The 23,642-nt window shown below is 46.0% G+C and overlaps 1 protein-coding gene across 4 annotated transcripts in view; it reads left to right on the top strand.

Moving 5' to 3' along the window:
• Positions 1-4,094: 4,094 nt before the first annotated feature.
• Positions 4,095-23,642, top strand: part of LOC119399802 (uncharacterized) — a 129,005-nt gene continuing 109,457 nt past the window's right edge. Inside the window, exons 1-3 of one of the 4 annotated variants that reach the window (XM_037666650.2) lie at positions 14,111-14,317; positions 14,377-14,554; positions 16,328-16,422. In XM_037666650.2, the coding sequence (XP_037522578.1) occupies positions 14,242-14,317; positions 14,377-14,554; positions 16,328-16,422 (349 nt within the window). In that variant the 5' untranslated portion in view covers positions 14,111-14,241. Of the gene's footprint in view, positions 4,366-14,110; positions 14,318-14,376; positions 14,555-14,587; positions 16,423-23,642 lie in introns of those variants that run through there. The other 3 variants (XM_049417847.1, XM_037666655.2, XM_049417848.1) reach the window with 3 other exon arrangements.

The following is a 23,642-nucleotide window of genomic DNA, read 5'->3' as shown; positions in this document are numbered from 1 at the left end:
AGCGTTTGCAAACAGCAGCGTTCTGAGCTTCGGCACTAATTGGCTTGCGGTTGGTCAGAAAGTCAAAGTGGCGGCGTTGTTGCTGCAGTGTCTGCTCAATGAGAGTCGCGTCATATAAAATGATATGACGTTGTGGGATTTCGAAAAAGGCCCGCAAACAGCGGTTTCTTACCTTCCCGCAACAGATGGCGCGCTTTGCTTGCATCTGACATGTCAGAGTCACATAGGTCATACAGAGAGGTCATATTTTCACGTAGGTGACGCTGAGCCGGCCGGTGCACAGACGAGCAGAAAGGCAGACCCCGACGGCATTAAAACTAACTCAATGGGGCTGACTTGCGCCCGAAAGCAAGCTAAAACACACAGCTCGGCGACAGCGAAAAGAAAGAGGCCAGCGTGCCCGAACGGCGGCTGACAGAATGCCCGCCGGTGGGTGTGACGATCCCTTATCAGTCCGTTATGTTCCAGCACATCCGGGCATCAAGCTGGCTTGCGGATACACTCCAACGCATACAAAATGCGGATAAAGAAAGCGTTTAGATCAAGCTTGCTTCTTTTTCTAAACACACGTCGCAATATGCACTGCGAGCATGGCGACGGCTTTGTTTCGTGTTAGCACGCGGGTGTCAATGAGGTGTTGTGCACGGTTCCGCCGGTCCTAGCTCGAGATTGCTTCAAGGAGTATGTGACAAAAATATTTCCAAGTTTCGAAACTAGTCTTACTCTTCTGGTACCATGTGCTAAAGTTGTTTTGCGGAGCCAAATAAGCAGAGTAAGTTTTTAATGTGTGCTCGAGCATCTCACCGGTGACCCGTTCGAAATCTTGAAGCCAGTCCTAGGCGTTCTTCTCCGAGGAAGATTTAGGGAACACGAGGATGATGAAGATTCACCTGGCCAGGAAGAGCCGTCCGTGAAGGAAGGATATCCGCTGATGTCGTGGGAGTTGTCATGGTGATAACTTGAGGTATAGTCGAGAACATCGGGGCGCCGGCTGAATCGGTGTACTAGGGTCGTGATGAGAGCTTTAGTTTCCGGACTGGGTGCGCGGGATCTATTAAGGCTTTGGTGCATCACGTTCCAGGATCAAGCACCTCCACCAGTGTCGCGACGTCAAAACAGAGGCCGTAACGAACAAATTGAGAGAACAGCAGGCAGGTCGGTTAGTTTAATACCACGGGCCAGAGGCTTCTTCTTTCTTTGTCGTTTGTACCTTCTGCATATAGTATATGCGTTGTCGTCTTTGTCGAAGCAAGCGCGCAGCAATATTTGATTGTATACACAATTACACAAAGACAGGCAGGAAGCAGGGGCTGAGTGGGTTGTAACTGCCACCCAGAGGGGCACAAGCGCTGCCTACTCTTCCGGGCGCTAGAATAATTGGGTGAAACGGTGCACCAGGGCGTCCCGGCGCGCACTGCCATTATTTGTCGAAGATTACGTGAGCTAGTGGTATACGTACGTAGTAACACGAAATAAATGTCAAGAGAGTACACCATTCATTACAATTTTTGCGTTATATAGTAATTTCTGTATTGTATACACTAACTGCAGTAAAACTGCGACTCTTGAGGACTGTCTCTATAGGAAAGTATGTGCTGTTCAACGTGCATAATATAATATTGAAAAAATAAGTTGGGCTAGTTCAAAAGAAATAAGGTTCATATTACAGAAAGGTCACTTAGGATTCGTTTTCGGTTCTACGTACTTGAACAAGTTCACCGGTCCCTAACGCTCAAGCGAGACCGTTGAATATATGTACAATATGGACCAATATAGGAACACACTGTCCCGTGATCTTGACGTTGACGAAGTCTGTATTCGGCGTGTTCAAGAATAAACTTTTTATTTGGGTGAACCTATGCCCGGCAAATGAGGAGACAACGTGCGAGCCATTCACATGTGAACCCATAGCGGCGTGAAGAAACATCGGCCATCGAGTAATCTGATCTGCGGCAAGTCCCGTCGGCATTTATGCATGCGCCATCGAACATTCGAGTCTTATCGCTGGTGGCCGTGTGAGTTCCAGAATAAAGTCAACTGTTCGTATTTGCGCGCTCAAGCCTAACAGAACATTCCAAAATTATCTGGAAGGTTGCCATACATTCGAGCGCGATTTGCGCAAGCGAGTGGTTATATGTGTAACGGACCAGTTACATTAAGGAACCAAACGATGCGCGCAGGGCAGTATGAAGTAGTTTGATTAGCTAATGCTCAAGGTGGTGAGCATTCGTAACGGTAAATTTTACCAGAAGGAGAGAGAGAGAGAAAGACAGAAAAGGCAGAGAGGTCAATGAGGTTGCACCTGGTTTGCTACCTACAAGGGGGAGAGGAAAGGGGGGGGGGAAATACAGAAAGGAAGCAGGAAACAGAGGACAACTAATACGCTTGCATGCATAGCAGCGTTCACCACGCATACCCAGAAAGTTTCAAACTACGAGTAGATTATGGTTTACCTGCAAGGACAAGAGGGCCACTGTATTCTTGTATCAGAACCAGGATGAAAAATGCCGTCAATGTTAGCAAGAAGCAGAAGCTTCGAATGCTTTCCATGTTTAGCGCAACTCACAGGGCGCTGTATGTACTTCCCAATAACGATGAGCCCTTTTATAATAGTTTGAGGGCTGAGCATACGCACAAAAAGTGAACGTTGTTTCTTTTTTTCTCTCTTTTTTTTCTTGTTCAAGACACCAATCATTGCTCTCGCGGTTCAATACAGTACGTTTTTTATTCATGTCATTTTTTTGGAAATTTCCACTGACGTCCTGATAAGAGTACCACGTCATTCCAGATTTCGCAGCTGAGAGCATGGCAATAAGGAAGTATTTCTGAAGATCGAACCGATTGCGAAGTCGATGTGTTGCTAAGCAGTCAGGGAGCAGCAGCTTATGCCTCGCATTGTTTGCTTCGGTTCGTATGTTGCAAGATGGATTTGCGTCTTTGCGCACTTTGAAAGGGAGTGCGAAAATTGTGGGCTTCCCGGGCACATCGAATGTACTGGCACTTAAAGGGCAGTTTAGAGCCCGCGTAATTTCAGCAATAACTTACAACAGAGAAGTCCGTATCGTAGAGACGAAGGCCCCTGTGCTGAGCGGTGACCCTCATATGATAAGTTGGCGTTATCGGCGTGCTCCTCCGCACAAGCTACGGTTGACAATAACTTAATGAGTCATACGAGTACTTATGTAATATTTAGTACTTTATTATTGCCATGGACAAAACCCATGTTTCTTCGCACCATCGTGTCATCTTTCTTTTTCACGAGCGATGCCCATGGGCTGGTTGAAGGTTGTATGATTTCTTTCATACTTGGCTGATTTCTAAGGATTTCTTTCACTTGTTCTCGGATGGTGTCTTCTTACCTGCGAGAGACGCGGTATGCGCCTTGGCGCACAGGTCTTTCATTAGGGTTTGTAATGATCCTGTGTTTTGTGACGGGTGTTTCGTTCATCTTTGATGTCGAGGCAAATCAGTCCGCAAAAGAATCTAATAGGTATCGACACTGGCTTGTTGTACACTCGCCGACAGACCACAACGCCGTGGTGTGTCGTTCCTTCTGTTCGTCCTCGTTCTTTGGCGCGTTTTGTTTATTCAAGATTGTATCACACCAGCTTGCCCAGTTGAACGTTCTAATGTACTTGTACACTCAATAGTTTCGAATTCGCGTCAGCTTGTACATGGGTCATTACTTCAGCGTTAGAGTATCTGCGAATTTGTCCAACACTGAGATAAACAACTCTCTCACAGATTGGCGCAAAATGGGCGATTGCAGTTTGTGAGGCAGGGTGTTGGCATTTACGTCTTAGATTGGTCACGAAAATATGTGCGGTACAGGACGAACGCTGCAGGATACCTCGCGCTACGTAAACCTGTCGAGCCAACAAGACTGTCAATTTTGCCTCTGTGACGCCGAGAACGGGAGTGTCATGGTTGGTTTCCAGGTTGATAAAAATGGTGCTTTGTGGTGGTAAGGTAGTGGAATTACCCCAAACACTTACGTACGTAGACTCTGCACGGTGGTCTTCGGAACTAGTTGCTAGTTTGCTGAAAAAAGTCACAATCAAATTGTGAAGGTTTATAATTGCCCCGTACTCACGCAGGAACTCCCCGCCCTGTATGACGAACGTGCCTTCACGAATTTGCACTCTCGCAGTGCATTTTCTGAGTGGCTGAGAAGATGACTGCCCGCTGTTCGAAGCTTTAGCCCTGACCATGGTGTCATCACCTTGTGGAGTTCAGTGGCCATTTGTCCCCTCATAACCGAATAGTCGGCACACGTATCAACGACAGCAGTGAGCAGGCCGTTGTCTACTGAAACGTGTACGTCGGCTGAAACAGTGTCACCATTCTCGAAGAAAAGCTTTGAAGGTGAGCAGTCGTTATCTTTGTTATCGTCGCCGTTGTAGTCATTACTTTCGTTGTCGTTGTCGTCGTCTTCGTCCTTGTTAGGTTGTCACAGCTGATGATGTTTCGAATTGCTATGGACAGTGGCCCTAACACCGGAGGCCAGTGCTCTTAGTTTCCCATACTTGGACTCGTGCGCCAGTTGCCCACGTTAAAGAACGTAGGGTAGCGGCTAGGTGACGCAGATCGTCAAGGAGGTGGTGACCGGTACTGGCCCTTTGTGGAAGAGGACATGTGGCAATCGGCTGGGGCTGTTCGAAAGGCGGGAATTGGGCCTACAGCAATGAATCTTGTCTGGTGAGGTATTGCTGCATTTCTCGCGGCCGTTCTCGCTCAATTAGAAACAAGCATTGGTTGGGAATCTCTGGAGTCCCATTTGTCGGTAGTAGAAGGCGCGATACAAGTGACCCGCTTCACCACAGTGAAAACGGAGCGGCTGATTGTCAGATGTGCGCCAGACGCTTGTCGTTGCCGTATTGATTCGGGGGTTCATGGATTCGTACGGAGTTTGTATGCCGGTGGTCACTGGAACTGTCGCAGCGGTTCTTCAGAGTATGGAGCGTAAGGATGGGTCATAGGCTGCTCGGGTACCCTCAGTGCTTGCACGTAGCTCCGCACGGGAGCATTTCGCCAACCTGTTTTCGATGTGACAGTGTCGTAGCGATATTAAAACACATGCCCAACACTGCAATTACAAATGACGCTGTTCGGACATGACGTTTGTAGAGCGTATTTTACAGCGTCTGTACACAGTGTATGTACAGCACATTCAAGTTGTTGTGTCGCTCTGTGCTGCAGTATGCTAAAATGCCCCGCAGAATTATTGGGTTATAGTGCAGCGAGTCGTAGATATAAGTAGGCCATTGCTATTCCGAGATGTCGTTCGGGCAGCTCATTGATATCAATATGGAAAAGCTTTGGCCCTGCGGACTCTACCGTGAGGGATAGCAATATTCTAGAGCAACGGTTAGATTACTGGGCGTTGGTCGGCCAGGCCTGTGCCAACGCCCAGTAATCTAACCGTTGCTCTAGACCTTGACCGCTGGATTAGTGGACCTCACCACCGCTCGTTACTGGACTTCATACACGAAGCAAATTTATATGTGTATTTCTGAATAAATATTATGCCTAAGGGCAGACTTTCGAAAAAAAAAAATTACTGGGCGTTAGATTATGAGGACTCTTGTACATTAGTGGGAAGACTGCGTATCCGAAACACAGGCCTGCGTGAATGCTGAGGACATTCACAGCTAAACTTAAAGAATCCGCCTTTCTAGATCCCCCTGTAAACTCTACTGGGGCGACTGCATGCAGCAAGCGCTGCAAGGTACCCACGATACGATTAATCATAATATTGTGAAGTAGGGAAGTACCCATGATATCATTACACATCATTATGCTGAAAAGCGAGGTACCTGCTACACCTGTAAGACCTTATTGCAGTATATGCTGTGGCTGAAGGCGATAAAGAATAATGGCTGAACTTTTACATACGGTCGGAAGGTTTAAGCCAGCTATCAGGTCCACCATTCGCATTATGCCAAACCTGGTTGCTGTTTTACTCTCCTGCTGCGGTATAAGACATTTGTTAACATCATTCCCCGACCAAAGTGATGGCTTTATAGGGTCTTTTTTATTGAAGGAGATTCAAGAACTGGCGTGGCTGTGTGGTAGAATACTCGAAAGCCAGGCAGAGGGCCTGCGTCAAACCCCCTCTTGTCCAGCATCAAGGGGTGCTGGATCAAAAGGGGGTTGGACCCTGGCCCTTTGCGGTTCGGGCCTGCAATTAAGGAACCGCCTCTAGGTGCGAGACCCAAACGCGGTGGCCAATCTGGCATTAGACAGTGTTGTCGACGGTTTTAACCGCGGCTGCCGGTCTTCTGCTGGTTCCTGACGCGCACACGGCCGGTTTGTCTGGCATCTCCGGCACTCGGTATTCGGTGGCGTCCACATTTTCTTGACGAGTGAACGTCGACAGCATGTCGTCAAGCGGTGTGGTCGAATTCTTTAGGTAGATTAACTCGAACGCCACCAAGCGGGTTGATTTTTGCACGGCCGTGCTGTAAGCGAAGGTCAGACAGGGAAGAATGACATTCCACTTGGTATGTTCTACGTCGGCGTACATAGTCACCCCGTCGGCGAGAGTTTTATTCAGACAGTCGGTTAGGCCATTCGTCTGTGCTGGTAGGCCTTTGTCAGGTGGTGACTTAACCTGTACTTAATAATTGCTTGAGATAGGTCCGCCGCAATGGGGTACTTTTGTCAGTGCTGAGAACTTCTGTGGTACCAAGTCGCTTCACGGGATTTTCTAGAAAGAACGTGGCGGCGGGTGAAGTAGACTGTTGCCACGAGAATCCATTTATTACCGGATGTGCACGCCGGAATGGGCGCGATGAACTCTATGCCGATCTGATAGAACGATCCGTCAGGTGCTCCTTCCACATCTGGCATTGTCCAGCTGGCCTTGTCAGCGGTGCCTTGCGTCGTTGACAGTCCCGCCATGTCCTGACGTAATGGGCAATGTCGGGCAATGTCGATTTTAAGTGCGGCCAGTAATACTGCCCCTCATCTCTCGCCAGCGTACGCGCGAAGCTGAGGTGGCCAGCAGTCAATCCGTCATGCAGGGCTTACTGAGCCTTTGGACGCCTTTCTGAGTACACAAGGAGAAGGTAGCTAGCGTGAACTGTCGAGGAGTTCCTCTTGAGAAGCACGCCGTCTTGTATGCGAAATGAAGTTAATGTGCGCCTGAACCTTCATGGGATACAGTAGGCTTTACCTTCCAAGTGCTCCATCTCCGCTGTTCCGTGACGAATTAGTTTGCACCTAAAGCTCCCGGGAATGTGCCTTCATCTTGCTGGTCGTGCGGTGGCTCGTCAACAGGGGAGATGAACTAGTAGTAGGTATCTGAGTGATTCCATCTGGACTTGCATACCATGGTGAAGTCAATTTGAAGAGTTGGAGACTCCACCATGCGAGGCGGCCTGAGGGCCTCTTGTGGTTTGCGAGCCAACGCAAGGCGAAATGGGTGTTCACTACGTTGAAATGCCTGTCGCATTCATAACGGTGAAATTTGACGTGGCCCAAATAACGCAAAGGCATTCCTTTTCCGTCGTAGAATAGTTGGCTGCGGCTTTTGATAGCGACCGGCTAGCATAAGGAACGACTTTTCTACACAGTCTCTTTTCTGTATAAGCATGGCTCCAAGGCCTACACTGATCGCCATAGTGTGAATCTCAGTTTCTGCTTGCTCGTCGAAATGCGTAAGAGACGGCGTCGACTGCAAGGGTCGTTCCTGCTGTTGGAATAATTCCACCTCGGGCACTTCACATTTGAATTCCACGTCTGATTTGATGAGAGAAGTTAGTGGCTCGCCGAGGCGGGAAAATACTTCTGAAAGCACCTGCAATAGACGCAAAGAGAGAAATTAGCGCACTGCCTTGTTGTCCGCTGGCTCCGGTAACTTGTTAACAGTAACTGCCTTTTGCGGACCTGCATTAACATCATACTTGCTGACTTCGTGGCCCAGTAACATGAGTGAGGTGGATTTCAGTTGATAGTCAGCGCTCTTGTCGCTGTTTCCTTATTCTTCTGTGTTCGTGTGTGTGCGCTGCGTTCAGATGAAGTAAGACCAGGAACATGACTTCTTCGTACACGAAGCGGCACTTTTCAGGCTCGTTGGTGAGTTCCGACGACTGGATTGCTTCAAGTACGGATTCAAGTGGTCACAGATGTTCACAAAAGCTTGCGGCCAGTACGATAATATCATCCATATATACGATTTATCCATATCCATATACGAACTTCAGTCTTCCCCAAATCGTGTCCATAACGCACCGAAACGTAGTCGGTGCTGAGGAAAGTCATACTTGAATGAGTTGAGCGCATACGAGGACACGGACAGAAGGAAGAGACGTACACACACTGGAGCCGAACATTGAAGCCGAACAAATCGATCATCTTGGAGACGCTTGTGTTAGCATTCCCTCAATGTCCCTGAGTGCTAAAGAATTACACTTTCTGCGCATGAATCATTAAATGTGCTTGTCATTGCCGGTGCACCCTGTTTATCGATCTCGTGAGGTGAATTTCCTTGTTTGTTATAAAATGGTTGTTTTTTATGGAAGAGTGTTCACGTGACTGTCGTGCGCAAAACTGGTATATGAATCGGCAGGAGAATGAAATAAACTATTGTTGTTAGTACCGCCAGTGTGTGTACGTCTCTTCCTTCTGTCCGTGTCAGCGTATGCGCTCAACTCATTTAAGTATGACCAACCAACTTGGAAATTCGCGCTTTTTTTATCGTACGAGGACGGACTGAGTACACATACAAACACAGAGCGCAGACTAACAACTGTTTTATTTCAAGGCATTTTCCTCACATATATACCCAAGTGAAAGCATCACAAAAACCCGAAGCAAGATAAAATATTCAAATGGGCATGCGCATGACATGAGTTAGTTTGTTCCTATGAAGTGGATTTCTTTTGAGGAAAGATTAATGGATGGTGCGCTGATACATTCGTCGGCATGTGCCTGTGTCATCATGTAAGATTCGGTTGTAACTCGTTCCATTTTATCGTGTACCTGCGACAAGATTGTGGTTTTCTCGAAAAGCGGCTCACATTTACACTGCGTAACATGTGTTGCTAGATTTCCCGGATGCGTGATTAGTTCACAGTTATTTCGATGTTCTCTTAATCTTGTATTTAAACACCTTTCCGTCTGTCCGACGTATCTCCAACCGCATGTCAAAGGAATGTTGTAAACTACTTCCTTATTGCATTCCACAAACTTTCTAACGTGGTTTATACCGCAATTGTTACTCTGGCTTCTTCCCTTGCATCCATTAACCCTTCGACACATTCCTATTAGTTTTTCCGGAGCCGAGAAAACCAGTTCGACATTCTGTGCATTTGCAATCTTTTTTAGCTTGTGTGAGACTGTGTGTATGTATGGCAGAACTATTGGTCTTGCTTTTTCGGTAGCTGATCCCTCACTTTTACCATTCATTTTTCCGTTAATTGTTTTTAACAGCTTTTCAGCCACCGACGCAATCACACAATCAGGAAATTCACTGCACTTCAGCCTTTCCACCTGTATGTTGACGCTCTGCGCTATTTTATGAGGGCAGGATTTCTGCACACTTTGCTTTAGACTAGAAAATGCTACGCCCCTTTTGATTAACTTTGAATGCGCAGAACTATATCTCATGATGGCCTTAGTTCCTTTTGTTAAGTACATCCAACATGTATGATCACAATTAAGAAAAATCTGAAGGTCTAGAAACTTTAAAGAAGACTCAGTTGGCATTTCAAACGTGAATTCTAGCCCCGGAAACACTTCTGTGAACTTCTGCAAGATTTTTTCCACGTTAACTGAATCCGATCTTTTGTATGGTAGGCAAAGCAGGAAATCATCCACGTATCTAAAGCAAGCTTTCACGTGCATCTCATTAAACTTGAAGCTGCTGCTAATGGACAAGACCGCAAGGTTCGTGGTGATGAAGAAAGATGAATATGAACAAAAGGCGACAGAAGCAATTATGAAGAATTTTGAAGCTTCTGACTACGACGAAAGAAATCTAAAGCAGGTACAAAATCTGGCTGTAAAAACGTGTGAAAGACTTGGCCTCAACAAGCTACGAACGAAAGTAAAAGGAAGTAGTGAACTCACCCTAAACCCGTTTTTCAACATTAAGATGCATAAAGAAAACCGCCCCTTTCGAATGATCGTCGAGGACAAAGGAACATGGCAACGATGTGTGGCTATGTACCTAAAAACGCATCTGTCTGTTCTGCCAATAGAAGACCCATGCATGCTACGTGGATCCGAGGAAGTGATCGCATTCATCAAGGAAAGTGAGCCAATTATGTGTTTTTCTATTGATGTTAAAGATATGTTTTACAATATACCACAACCGGCAGCAATCCAAGCCGTTGAAGAGTGCATAGAGTCGTTTGGTGAAACAGCTTTCGAAAAACAATGTGGAACCAGTGCGCACGGTTTTATTGAACTTCTAAAACTCTATCTGAAATCACTGTTTGTTGAATACGAAGGTGGTGTGTACGCGCAGCGAAAAGGAATCTGTATCGGCTCATGCTTAGCTCCTTTGCTGTGCAATCTTTTTATGGCAAAGGGAGACCGACTTTTAATACCGTTTTTTAATGAGATGCACGTGAAAGCTTGCTTTAGATACGTAGATGATTTCCTGCTTTGCCTACCATACAAAAGATCGGATTCAGTTAACGTGGAAAAAATCTTGCAGAAGTTCACAGAAGTGTTTCCGGGGCTAGAATTCACGTTTGAAATGCCAACTGAGTCTTCTTTAAAGTTTCTAGACCTTCAGATTTTTCTTAATTGTGATCATACATGTTGGATGTACTTAACAAAAGGAACTAAGGCCATCATGAGATACAGTTCTGCGCATTCAAAGTTAATCAAAAAGGGGCGTAGCATTTTCTAGTCTAAAGCAAAGTGTGCAGAAATCCTGTCCTCATAAAATAGCGCAGAGCGTCAACATACAGGTGGAAAGGCTGAAGTGCAGTGAATTTCCTGATTGTGTGATTGCGTCGGTGGCTGAAAAGCTGTTAAAAACAATTAACGGAAAAATGAATGGTAAAAGTGAGGGATCAGCTACCGAAAAAGCAAGACCAATAGTTCTGCCATACATACACACAGTCTCACACAAGCTAAAAAAGATTGCAAATGCACAGAATGTCGAACTGGTTTTCTCGGCTCCGGAAAAACTAATAGGAATGTGTCGAAGGGTTAATGGATGCAAGGGAAGAAGCCAGAGTAACAATTGCGGTATAAACCACGTTAGAAAGTTTGTGGAATGCAATAAGGAAGTAGTTTACAACATTCCTTTGACATGCGGTAGGAGATACGTCGGACAGACGGAAAGGTGTTTAAATACAAGATTAAGAGAACATCGAACTAACTGTCAACTAATCACGCATCCGGGAAATCTAGCAACACATGTTACGCAGTGTAAATGTGAGCCGCTTTTCGAGAAAACCACAATCTTGTCGCAGGTACACGATAAAATGGAACGAGTTATAACCGAATCTTACATGATGACACAGGCACATGCCGACGAATGTATCAGCGCACCATCCATTAATCTTTCTTCAAAAGAAATCCACTTCATAGGAACAAACTAACTCATGTCATGCGCATGCCCATTTGAATATTTTATCTTGCTTCGGGTTTTTGTGATGCTTTCACTTGGGTATATATGTGAGGAAAATGCCTTGAAATAAAACAGTTGTTAGTCTGCGCTCTGTGTTTGTGTGTGTACTCAGTCCGTCCTCGTACGATAAAAAAAGCGCGAATTTCCAAGATGCAACACCAACTAGCCCCTGTAGCTGCTCTAATAACCAACCAACAAGCCCGCATCGCCACCCTCGAGGAAAGTCATGCGGTATAACTAAACGCAAAGCGTCCAAGTGGCGTGAGGAATGCTATCTGCTCTCAAGCCCCTTCGAGGACTTCAATTTGCCAGTAGCCCTTCTTTAATAACATCGTCGAGAATTACCTCGAGTTGCAGAGGCCATCCAGTGCCTTGTGTGCAAGGGAGAGGGTACGCGCCTTTCTCCGTGACATTGTTCAAATGACTGTAATCGACGCAGAACCGCAAAGTCCGATCCTTTTTTTCAGTAAGACCGCTGGCAACACCCCAAGACTCCTGGATGGCATGATGGTGAAGCTGTGGATAATTTCGGCGACTTGCTTCATTATGGCTCAAATCTCGTCGTTTTCTGGAAGCACTGTGAGATCCCTTGAAAGTTCGGCGAAGGATGGCGAAGAAAACCGCCATATTTTCTTGATCTGAAATCTCCGTAAACGACTGCGGCTCAGCCTCTCCGTGGCCCCTCCTCATGCAGACACTAGCATACGATTCCGCGACTGCTCCCAACAAAAATTGGTGTACGCACCCTGTGTTGCCGGAACACCAAGAATCATGAATATGCCCTAGGGGCGTCATCATTACATAACGCTTCTACAGGACCTTTTTCCAAAACAGATAGAAGAACTGTTGTGCTCTGTGGTAGAATACTTGAGTCAAGCAGAATTCTTGTGTTCGAGTTTGGCTAGAGGCGTGATTTTTATCTTTGCTTGCTAGCGGATATTTCATCGATCGAGAACGCCGCGGGCACCACAGTTCCCGCTACACGAAATCCCTCACGCTTTAGCGATCGATTTCTAGAGCATGAGTTTATAAATACTAGGAATCACCTGTGGCACATAACCGCATCCAACGGACCGCTGAGTGTGGGTATGTGCGACACGTGACTGCTAGAAAGGTTTTCATGACGTACGCAAACAAGGAATTGACGTTATTCACGTCCTCACCTATGAACAGCGTTCCGCACAGTCGCCGTCATGGCTCCGATCGGCGCTGACTAACACTACTAGGTTTAAATGCACATATATACCCCATAAAGTGGACGGAAGGATGACCGCCGCCGGACGCGTTATTCGAGCATCGGACGCGTTATTCGAAGGTCTCAGGTTTGGTCCCTGCCGGCGGCAAGTTATCTTTTCGTCCACTTTATTTTCTTCACATTTATATCCTAAATACTACGTACAAACAACATCCCCTATACTTTCCTTGGCGTTATTGTCTGTTAGTTCTCATAGATAGATAGATAGATAGATAGATAGATAGATAGATAGATAGATAGATAGATAGATAGATAGATAGATAGATAGATAGATAGATAGATAGATAGATAGATAGATAGATAGATAGATAGATCTATCGGCTATGTGCATTGGGTTTGCTAAAAATCATTTAAATAACGGTATATACTAATCATGTACGTTGTGAATTTCCTTCGACCAAGTGTGGCGCTACGCGCACACGACGGGCGTGGTGTGCGTCACATGTGATTGAAGGTCAAACTTCATAGCCTATATTATCCCAGGAAAGGTCAAAATAGATGTTGAAAACAGCATGATTAAGTTATGGAGTCACATCTTCGTGATGTTTGGGTACATGAAAGGGTGTGACGGCAAGTAGTGCAGTAACAACATTAGTTAGCTTGGGAGAATAAAAAATTCAAAGGTGACGATGTCCTTTTGATGCATCAAAGGCTTTTCTGCCTTCCTATTAGTGTGGCACCGCTTGTGGTTAATACCGCTGCGCAGTGAAATATCAAAATCCGGGCAAATTTATGAAATCTAGAAGTATCATGTGAGCGGTTAAGCGTCGTTTCACTATAATTATAGGTATTAATTTACTGTTGAGTCGGTTAGTTTATGCAGAGCATATATTTTAGGACGGACGCTTATGTAAGTTTACACAAATGACAAGGATGGTGTGCCCGAATATTTCCGGGGCTTCAGCATTTAAAGGACCCTGAATAACCTTTTCAGAGTTCTGAACGTATATATAGGTGCCATGAGCCACTATAGGTTTATCGTGTTGGAGTATACAGGTTGGTGTTGTGGGCGTCCAAATTCGGCAAGACTCTTGTATCATTAAAGCGCGTTGTGGCAGTGCTCAATGAAGATTTGGTATTTGTAATCCGTCGACTTGTACAAATAACAAAGATTTTTTCTCGTTAACCCTAAAAATTCACCTGCAACAACGAGTGACTGGCTGTTTCTCTGTAGTTTTTAACCTATGCGCGTTCCGATGGACCAAAATAAAGTTTATCCAAGCATCAATGCATGCATTTTTCTGTACATATTTTCACAGCTATAAATTTTTGTTTCCCTCTGTCGGCGCCTAAGAGCCGCGCGCTCGCAGAAGACGCATATTGCTTCTTCGAAGTCAGCGACAGAAAAAAAGAAGCCATATAAATTGAAGTAACACTTCTGAGGACATCCGGCATGACGATGCTCCGAATTCGGCAAGCTCCAAATTTGGGTAACACCCATGTCAATATTCGCCCCCGTCAATATTCACGTGAGTATAATGTTTATCCAATATATGATCATGAACTATACTAAGTATAAGGTGCGTAGTGCATTGCAGGCATGCACATTCAGGCGAAGAGCACAATCGAAGGGGCAAAATGTGTCCCTGTATTTTCCAAGCCAGTCTGCTATTTCTGCATTCTCCATTTTGCAAGCCAGTCTATTATTTGTACATGAGCACGGGAGAGTCATCGTGTACGTTCACTTTGTTGGCAACGGTATTTAGGTAAGTGTAAATGAAATTGTTTCGTGGTTTCAAAATACATTTTATCGAAGGACGGCTGACGTCAGTGTCGTATCGTGACCTTTCTGCCTCAGCCACCCTTTTGCTATAGCAATGTGATTTGCTCGATTTTCTCCGCTTCATCGAGCTAGAGTTTGCTTTGAAGACATCCTTCGAAATTATTTACGATTCAGGTAAGTCATATGCAAATAAAGGGTGCTCTTACGCAGTGCTGTAGTGTTAAAATTCATTACAGCACGTGTTGCGTATGCGACAGCTTCCATGTAGCTTCGACAACCGCCTTCCGAATGCGTAAAAGACGTAGTGATCCCGATAATTCAAGTATTCCAATAGGCAGTCAAATTTCCATTCATGGAATGACAAGAACCCGTTGATGAACATGTATATTACCAAATGTAGGTAAATGTTTGAGAAAACAGTAATAATAGGTCAGCTATCACTTCGTAAGAAGCCCAAGTCAAATCATAGGCTCAAGCAAACCCAGAATTGCGAGGTTTCTCGCTCTTCCGCTTTAACCAAGATAAGATGGCGAGTTTTTTGGGAATTGATAAAAAGTTGTTTTCATTGCGATGCAACGGATGGGGAGTAAATCAAAACACGAGAACTAGAAGCAGATTTCCAGTGTCCTAATTTAAAAAGGAGAAATACCTTCCCAGTGAAATGTAGTAAGTCCCTCGCCTTCTATCTTTTTATCTGTTTCGTTCATTTGTAATTTCTTCCTCTCTCTATCTCACTGTAGTTGGCCTCTCAGCTACTATCTCATTCTATGTTTGTCTCTTGCTTTCGAACTCTTTTTCTCTTTGTCTATTTCGTTGTCACCTTTCCCTCCTTTTCTCTCTTTGTTCAGTTTCTCTCTCTGTTTTTTCTTAATTCTTGTTTTCTCTTTGTTCCTCTTGATTTCTTTCTGTGTAGTCGGTCTGTCACCTGCTATACTTTTGCTGTTTCTTCCCTTTCTTCTTTCTTTCTTTCACGGACTTTGTCTCCTTGTTGTCGGTCTCTTCCCTCCTATCTTTTACTCTGTTTCTTACATTTCTACCTATCAATCTCTATGTTTCTATTTGTGTATAATAATCTATTTCTTCTCTCTCTCTCTTTCTCTGTACACGTTCTCCCTCCCTCCTTTTTATCCGCCTAACACTCACATCCCTCCTCCTCACTACCACTTTCCTTTCCCATCAACTTACTGTTTTATACTATGAAAGGCTATACAAGACTACTCTGCCAGCGTGCCGTGATTGCCTTTTTCTTCCTTTTGAGATATTATTAAATTAGTATTAAAATGCACATTAAAATGGGACAAATACAATGAAACAAAGGTACAATCACGTAGCGGCAGTGAGCTCTCAAGCATTGCTAAGGAAGCACTCGATGGCCAAGAAAAACTACTGTAGAAAAGTGAGAGTTCTTCATACCACAGTAAAGGTGGTGAGGCCGAGCACCCAACCAAGATGGCGCACCAGCGCTGCGTAATATCTAGTTCGTCATAAATGTTCATAAGCTGAATAGCCTTCCGAAGAAATTTGGGCTTGAAGAAATGGTGGGTTCTGCGCTACGTTCTTGCATACGTTGTGAATACGCATGAGAAAAAAAAGAAACAGATGATACGGCACTTCATCAAGAGGAGCGGTTAGGACGCTCGCGCACGGATTGTGGGTGCGCGAGTTGGAATCACGCCTCGGCAAATTTATTTCCGCCACAACATTTCTTTCTTGCCTTGTTTCTTTGTTTCTACTGCTTTAATTCTCTCTCTTTCAGTGTACTTGGACAGATCGGTGCATGTATTCTGCAAGCGAAGCCGAAAACAAAGAATAGGAGAGCGAGAAAGAAGAGTACAGTGATGGTGCGCAATGGTTCGTGAATATGGTAATTATCTATCTACGTCACACGGCCAACCCCAACCTTTAGAGCTCTGTTGTAAAAAAAGAAGCTTTACAGAAAACGTTGTACCGGGAAAGTTATTTCGGAATCTTGATTCATCACAGGAAATCATTTGACTCGCTTTATCATGACACTATTGTCAAATCGAGAGCATATGGTACACGTGGTGCCGCTGACTCAATATCGCAATCGCATCTCTCCGATCGGCAGCAGTGCTGAAAATAAGATGTTATACGTCAACCGTTCGAGTACTCGAACAGTATATGTATTCTAAAAGGACAGGGCGTGCAAACACGGACACAAGAAAGAGGTCGGGACACCACAAACGCCGACTAAGAACTGAAGAGACGCACAACGGCGGAAAAGAAAGAAGGCACGAAAACTTATCTGCGCATGCCCATGCAACAGGCGAGCCTATCAATTCGGCACGCGTGGCGGTGTACGTAGAAGATAACTGTTAAGGCATTTCATTTCATCTTTATGCAAATTAATCGACTGTTGGCTCACGCATGCGCTACCACTATTATCGATATGCCATGCTTCAATCATCAGGCGCGTTTCTTCATTTCTGTGCCGGTACAACACTGCGCATTCATCGAATTTCGGCGTGCACTTGCAATCTCGACAATGTAAAAATAGATTAGAAGTTGAGCCCCCTGTTAGCAATCTCTTATGTTCCAACAAACTCTGGTTAATGCATCGGCCCGTCTGTCCAACGTAGAAGCGGCCGTTAGCTGAAAGGGACCTTATACAGCACACTCGTACGGCAATCAGTGAATTTGTTGGTGTGTTTTACGAAACAAATATCGGTCCGCTTCTTGTCTTTTGCTCGCTCATTATTCATCTGCACAGCGGCACAAATCTTACCTAGCTTATTGGCAGCCGTGAAAACAACAATAACGCCTTATCTACTTCCTACTTTCTTTAGCCTGTGAGATACGCAGTCAGAGTTGTCGCATCCCACGTTGAATTATTCGGGGCATGTGTTCGCCAAGTGAAGCAGAATGGAAAGAAAAGGAAGGCGATGATGAAGGGGGTGAATATGACATGTGGCAGTTGATCATGATGATAATTCTATATCTACGACACACAGCCAAACCTCGGCCTTACAGCTTTGCTGTAAAAGATAACTCATTCTCAAAAAATGTTAAACTAGGAAAGTTCTCTCGGAATCTTCATCACAGCAAACGATTTGACTCGCTCTACCATGACTCACTTTTGCGAAATCTACAACAAATGGTACATGTGGTGTCGTTGACTCAATATCGCAATCGCATCTCTCCGATCGGCAGGAGTGCGGAAATATAAAATTTTATACGTCATCCGTTCGAGTGCTGAGTGACGCACCCCAAGGGGGCATCGGGCACCATTGTATGAAAGTATATGTCACATATTTGTCTTTTGCTGACGTGTCTAGAGATGTTTCCTACGCAGAGGACACTAGCTGCGTGATTTCTTCTGATAACGAATCATACTTATTTTACATGCCAGAAATGTGCGGTTCAAAGCGTTCGCATATTCTTTATGTAACATTTTAGAAACCGATGTAACATAATCAAACGCTGTTGCTATCGCTGCAAAAAATGTCTTGGTGGAAATATATGTGGATTCCCATTCGCGTCATTTAATACAAGAAGACAAACGTTTGGCTGTTGAATTTTCAAATCACTTGATCTGGAACTCGCACATAGAACTTGTGAAACTGTGCGCAGCGTGCACAAGTGGCGCAATGCTAGATTCAAAGAGGAGCTGATCGGCACCTATATGGTCCTGGACTTTCTTTGTTTTTCTAAGTTTTGGTATATTTTCCGACGTTGTGCTATGTTTTGCTAATTTTTTAAGGTTACGATGACGTTGTTTTCAGGATCTGTTAACACAGAATAAATAAAATATTGCAACTTTTCCCTAAGGAATATACTGCTTTGTTGAGTGTCACTGGGCATGAACGCCTTTCCGGAAGATAATCATCTGCCAAAGAAATTTAGTTGCCCGTGTGTCAGGGGCGTTTGTCGCCGACAGCTTTAAAGGTCGTTTAAAACACTTAGACTGTAGATGCAAGTTACAGCATACGCCAAAAAACTTTAGGTGCCCTTGTGTGAGGGACATTCGTCGCCGACAGCTCTAAAGGTCATTTAAAACACTTAGACTGCAGGTGCAATTCAAAGCATATGTCTACGCGCATTCGGCCTTTGATTCACCTACCCAGAGACTGCTCCTCCTGGTAGTCGTATGGTGGCACTGGCAACACGCACCAGCTCGGGCGCCCGGCTCGGCACGAAACGCGCCAAGCGTTCATATCCTGTTTGTGTTGTGAAAGAAGGCGAGCCCGCCTGTATTGCGACAATCGGTAGAAGGGAACAATCGGTAGAAGGGAACGAATTTGGGAGCAGCGGAGAGACCCGAGCGTCTCGGCGTGAGTGGTCGCATGTTACCTTGGCACCTGCACCTTTTTTTTGTGGGCTCTCCAATCACTCGAAACACACTGACTGCCTGACTGGACCTATAGGAGTGTTATCGACAATTCTTGATACTTTTCTGGCAACTCTGACGTTTTTTAGGTGAGCCGCAGCCCTTTTAGAGCTGTCGGCTAGCAGGTTCGCTGCTAGGCCCAACTCTGCCTAGCAAGAGCGCTGGAACAGAGAGGGATGCAACCGGCGTCGATGGCATGCACTCCTGGCGCGAGATCCACCATAACTTCTGAACACAACGGCAAGATCTTTCGTTATCACCAAACCGTGCAGCGGCTGAGAAGAGACCATCTAGAGTAGAAGCGAAGCTGCTGCAGCAGAGCGATTTTAAAATCGCCTTTTGAGTGCGCGTAGGCCTGACCTGCACTGTGATCCATCCATGCGTCCTAAGACAAATTATCCTCAAGGTTCCGGTGCTCTCCTCAAGGTTGCCGTCCCTTCAGGCAAATTGTAGAAGCCTGAACACGGTGCCGTGAGACTGGCCATCGCCAGAACTTCTGCACCAACCCCCGCGACACACTCTGTCGGAAGTGTGGAATCAGAGGGCTATGAATGGGTCAAAAGTGCGACCCCGTCTGTGTTGTGTGCAATGGAAAGCGTCAAACAGGCCAGGGCTGGGCAGAGATACTCAGAAGAGTATTCCGGAATACAGATATCGAAATACATGAACTAGAAGCCTAAAGTACAGATGCTGAGATACATTTGCCTTTAACGTAACGCGATATTCCGGAGATACTTTCGCAATAAGAAGAAAAAAGTATTCCGGAATACAGTTACAGCGATACAGATACTGGAATACTTTTTTTTTATTTCAAGGATGCTCATACTACGCGAAGACACTTATTAGTGCAGCATAATGTTGTAATTAAAGTTACAGCGCATCGAAACGTTCAGTTCACTTATTTATTACAGTACCCTCAGCGCCATTAAGACATTGCAGGGGAGGGGGGTGGACAAAGTACATAATTAGTAATAATGACATAATTACAAGTATCAATTGCAATAAAAGTACACTATTTCACAGCAACAGTAACAAGGATTGGACACCGAAATCGACATACTTGGCGAACAAACTAAGCTATGCTAGACATAGCACACTTTAAGCAAATCAGTCGAATCCCTAATGAACACCAGTGAATTGAGAAAAAGCACACATTTATTTTGAAGATCTGCTTTGCTGAGAAGTTTGCTGTGTAAGCTTCTCAAATAGGCGGTCTTCTAACAGCGTCGGTTCAGCCTCAGCACAAGACTCACGAAAGAAAAAAAGTCTGTCTACCGCCGAAGGCGAGCACAAATTCGTGTTATAGTGAATAAATACCGCCTTCATAGCCGTATTGCCCTGCAGCGTGGCGATATCTCTTCTCGGGTCATCTAGATACCGAAACACTTCCGCCCTCACTTGGGTTGTTCTGACTGTTCAGAATCTGAAGTCTGTCCCCATTTTCGGGATCCTCGGCCGTCTGACCCTGTCGGCTTCAATGAAGCTTTCACCACCACCGACGCTACCAGCACCTATTTCAGAAAGCCGCAACAGGCGACGTCGGCTCCGGAGGTGGGGGACCCTGCTACCACAAAAGACCGTTTCACGCATGTAATCCATTAGGAACGCACCCTGACATTGGAGAGGTGGCTGAAAGCGCGTCAAAGATAGCCATTTTCTAGTCACTTCCGCCGCGACTACGGGAACTGCTTTTGGAAGTGCCGGCGCTTTGAGAACTGAACGCACGCGAAGCACTGCAAAGCCTGTTCCAAGGCGGTGTCCGCGCGGGGGGTCGCAAAGTAATGGCTTGCCACCCGAAAAAAATTAGGCGTGCTGCACTGACCTTGAGAGACAGCGACTTTCGTCGGCAGATGCCGACAACATTGCCCCCGCGATTCTGCCGTCTGCGGCGTCGCACGCTTTACCACATGGACCATTCTGTGCTTGAGGGGAAACCATCGCCGCCCTATCTGTCGGCGACCGGCGGTGCGCCTTTGCTTGCCTTGGCACAAAAAAAAACGCCCTTCCCCCATTGGAAACACGCCTCAACTCATTTCCGACACAAGAAACAGTGTAACGAAATACCCGTGTCCTGCATAGTATCGCGATACAGGCGATACATCGTAAATGTATTTCACTACTGAGATACAAATACATTTTTCATATGTATCTCGATACAGAAATACAGATACTGAAAAGTATCTCTGAAATACTATTGCGATACTCTTGTATCGCGATACTGTCCAGCCCTGAAACAGGCTAATCACTGTGCAAAAGAAGATTCGAGGGACTCCCTGCGCATTCGAGGCGCAGACAAGAACGTTCACCCACAAGTCGGTCTCCTAGTTGTGAGCGAACTGACTGCTCAAGCCAGCGAAGAAATCGCAGCATAGCAAGTTACGCGCGTTTCGCGCAGCTACTCGAGATGACGCCTGGCAAGGCCTATGACCGAGTCCTGCTCTTGCCAACTCCTCGGGCAACTCACACATGTTAGACTGGGCCAAGTCGGCCTCTTGTCGACGCACCTCAGATCGCAAGACTAACAAGGAATCCATCCTCCTTAAAGAAAACGCAACCTTGAGAGTCGAAATTGAAAGATTTAAATTACAAACCCAATCTCGTCACCTATCCGCTAAGAATACTGAAATCCAATCTCGGCACCACTGCACCGCAACCACTCAAACCCCTGCTTTTAATTCCCCTCTTCAATACATCATTAATGACCCTAACCTGGACTCTATTCACATCATGCTATGGACGCTAGCCCCACTACTCATCGAGATACGCTTCTTCCTCACCCTAGCAAACGTAAAACTCCTAGCACTCCGCAATCAGTGGAGTCCCTGGATATACCATTTTTAAAATGCTAAAAATAAACTGCAAAATAAAAGAACTGAATGCAGATTACACAAACAAGAATGAAAACTTCGGCAAATTTGTTGACTTTGTGCACGCACATATTGAACAAACTACAAATTCAATAGTTCTTTACCCCCCCATTCCCCTCCCCCGTGCACTGCTGCTGAGGTGACCTCCCCTGTGAGAGACAATTGCGGGGTGCACTTTTCTCTTCATTGCAATTAGAGGTGTGCACGGGCTCCGGGTAGCCCGAAAGCCCGAGCCCGACCCGGCCCGCGAGCCGGGCTCGGGCGGGCCGACGTATTTTCACCTCGGGCCCGGGCCGGGCTCGGGCTACTTGGAGTTTTATCGGGCCGGGCTCGAGCCCTGCGCAAAGCACGACTCAAGCCCGAAATATAGAGAATGAGCGGGTATCGTTTTCCAGCACGGATACAGCGCCTTTTTCGCGACCGCTCTTTACCGCTTGTCCTTTCCATTCGCTACTTTAAACAAAAGGGGAGCAGGTAAAGCACTGTATCTGTTTCACTCCGACAAACAGAGAAGTAACACCACCTGAGCTAGTGACGGCGCCACGCGACTGTTTGCGTTAGATTAAAGGCGAAATCCCATATGAGTGAAAATGTACGCGACAGCGCGAGCGACCCGACGTAGATCGCCTTCGTGCAAGCTTACGCTTGCATGGGCATACCCCATACACGTGACGGCTTTGGCGAGCGAACTCTATTGTTGCTGGCATGAGGCCGTCTACTTGCTTGCTGTTTTTGCACGACAATTTGTAATCTGTGTAATAGAGACTGCTCGTCGTGTGTCGTTTGATCACAGTTGCTATGCTCAATAAAACGCCAAATTACCGGAAAACGATGTTTTGTTTTCGCAGCGATGCTTCAAAAAGCCAGGCCGGGCCGGGCCGGGCCGGGCCCGGGATTGTGTTTTCGTACGTCGGGCCGGGCCGGGCGGGCTCGCAGCCCTTTGCCGTCGGGCTCGGGCGGGCCTTCGACAAAGTCAGCGGGCCCGGGCCGGGCTCGGGCTCGGAAATACGGCCCGTGCACAGCTCTAATTGCAATCATCAAAAACCACTTCCCCCCCCCCCCCTCAATAGCTGGAGCCACCGCGAATAACCCTAGAAAAGCACCACCGGGTGCATGCGCCTCAGCAACACCTACGCTTAACAGTGTCCAGAAGCCCGTCTGGATGCGAGTTTGAAGGTTGGCAATGGAACTGTGGGGGTTTCCGAAAAAAGAAAGAACACCTCCAACAGTTCCTTGCCTCCCATTCTAATCTCACAGTAGTCAGTGCGCTTCAAGTAACTGACGGGCCAATCAGCTTCCCAGTATATAATATCGACCAAACTAAACAGGTGTCTGGGCCCGATACTGCGATTCTTATTCAAAAACACCTTACCGGCAGTCATTCCCACTTTGACAGCGTCGATATAGAGCATAATTTTTTAGAAATAACTGCTCGCAAATAACGCCTCTGCTCCTTACATCCTCGATGTCTACAGCCGCCCTGAAGATAAGCATAATCGATTTCACTCCCTTTTAGCGCAAGCCTTTGCCGCAACCACCCACCATTCTCTCTTAATTCTTGGTGATTTCAACGCACCCATCTAGTTGTGGAGTCACAGAGTTTCTACTCCTAAAAGAAGAGCCCTGTCGATACATATACAATACCATAGACTCACTCTACATAATGACAGCGATGTACCAACCAGGCTAGGAAACAGCGTAGCCAAAGACACATGCCGAGATCTTACTCTTAGGCGCAGATTTATGCACGTCACATGGCGCAAATTACAAATAAACCTAGACCACTACAGCATTACCACTACAGTACTTGTCCAGCACGAACCCTGTGCACCCAAACAACTCAACCTTTTAAGTTG

Source organism: Rhipicephalus sanguineus, chromosome 7, assembly GCF_013339695.2.
Source record: "Rhipicephalus sanguineus isolate Rsan-2018 chromosome 7, BIME_Rsan_1.4, whole genome shotgun sequence".
Lineage (NCBI taxonomy): Eukaryota > Metazoa > Arthropoda > Arachnida > Ixodida > Ixodidae > Rhipicephalus > Rhipicephalus sanguineus.
This window is presented reverse-complemented; position numbering and strand designations above follow the sequence as displayed.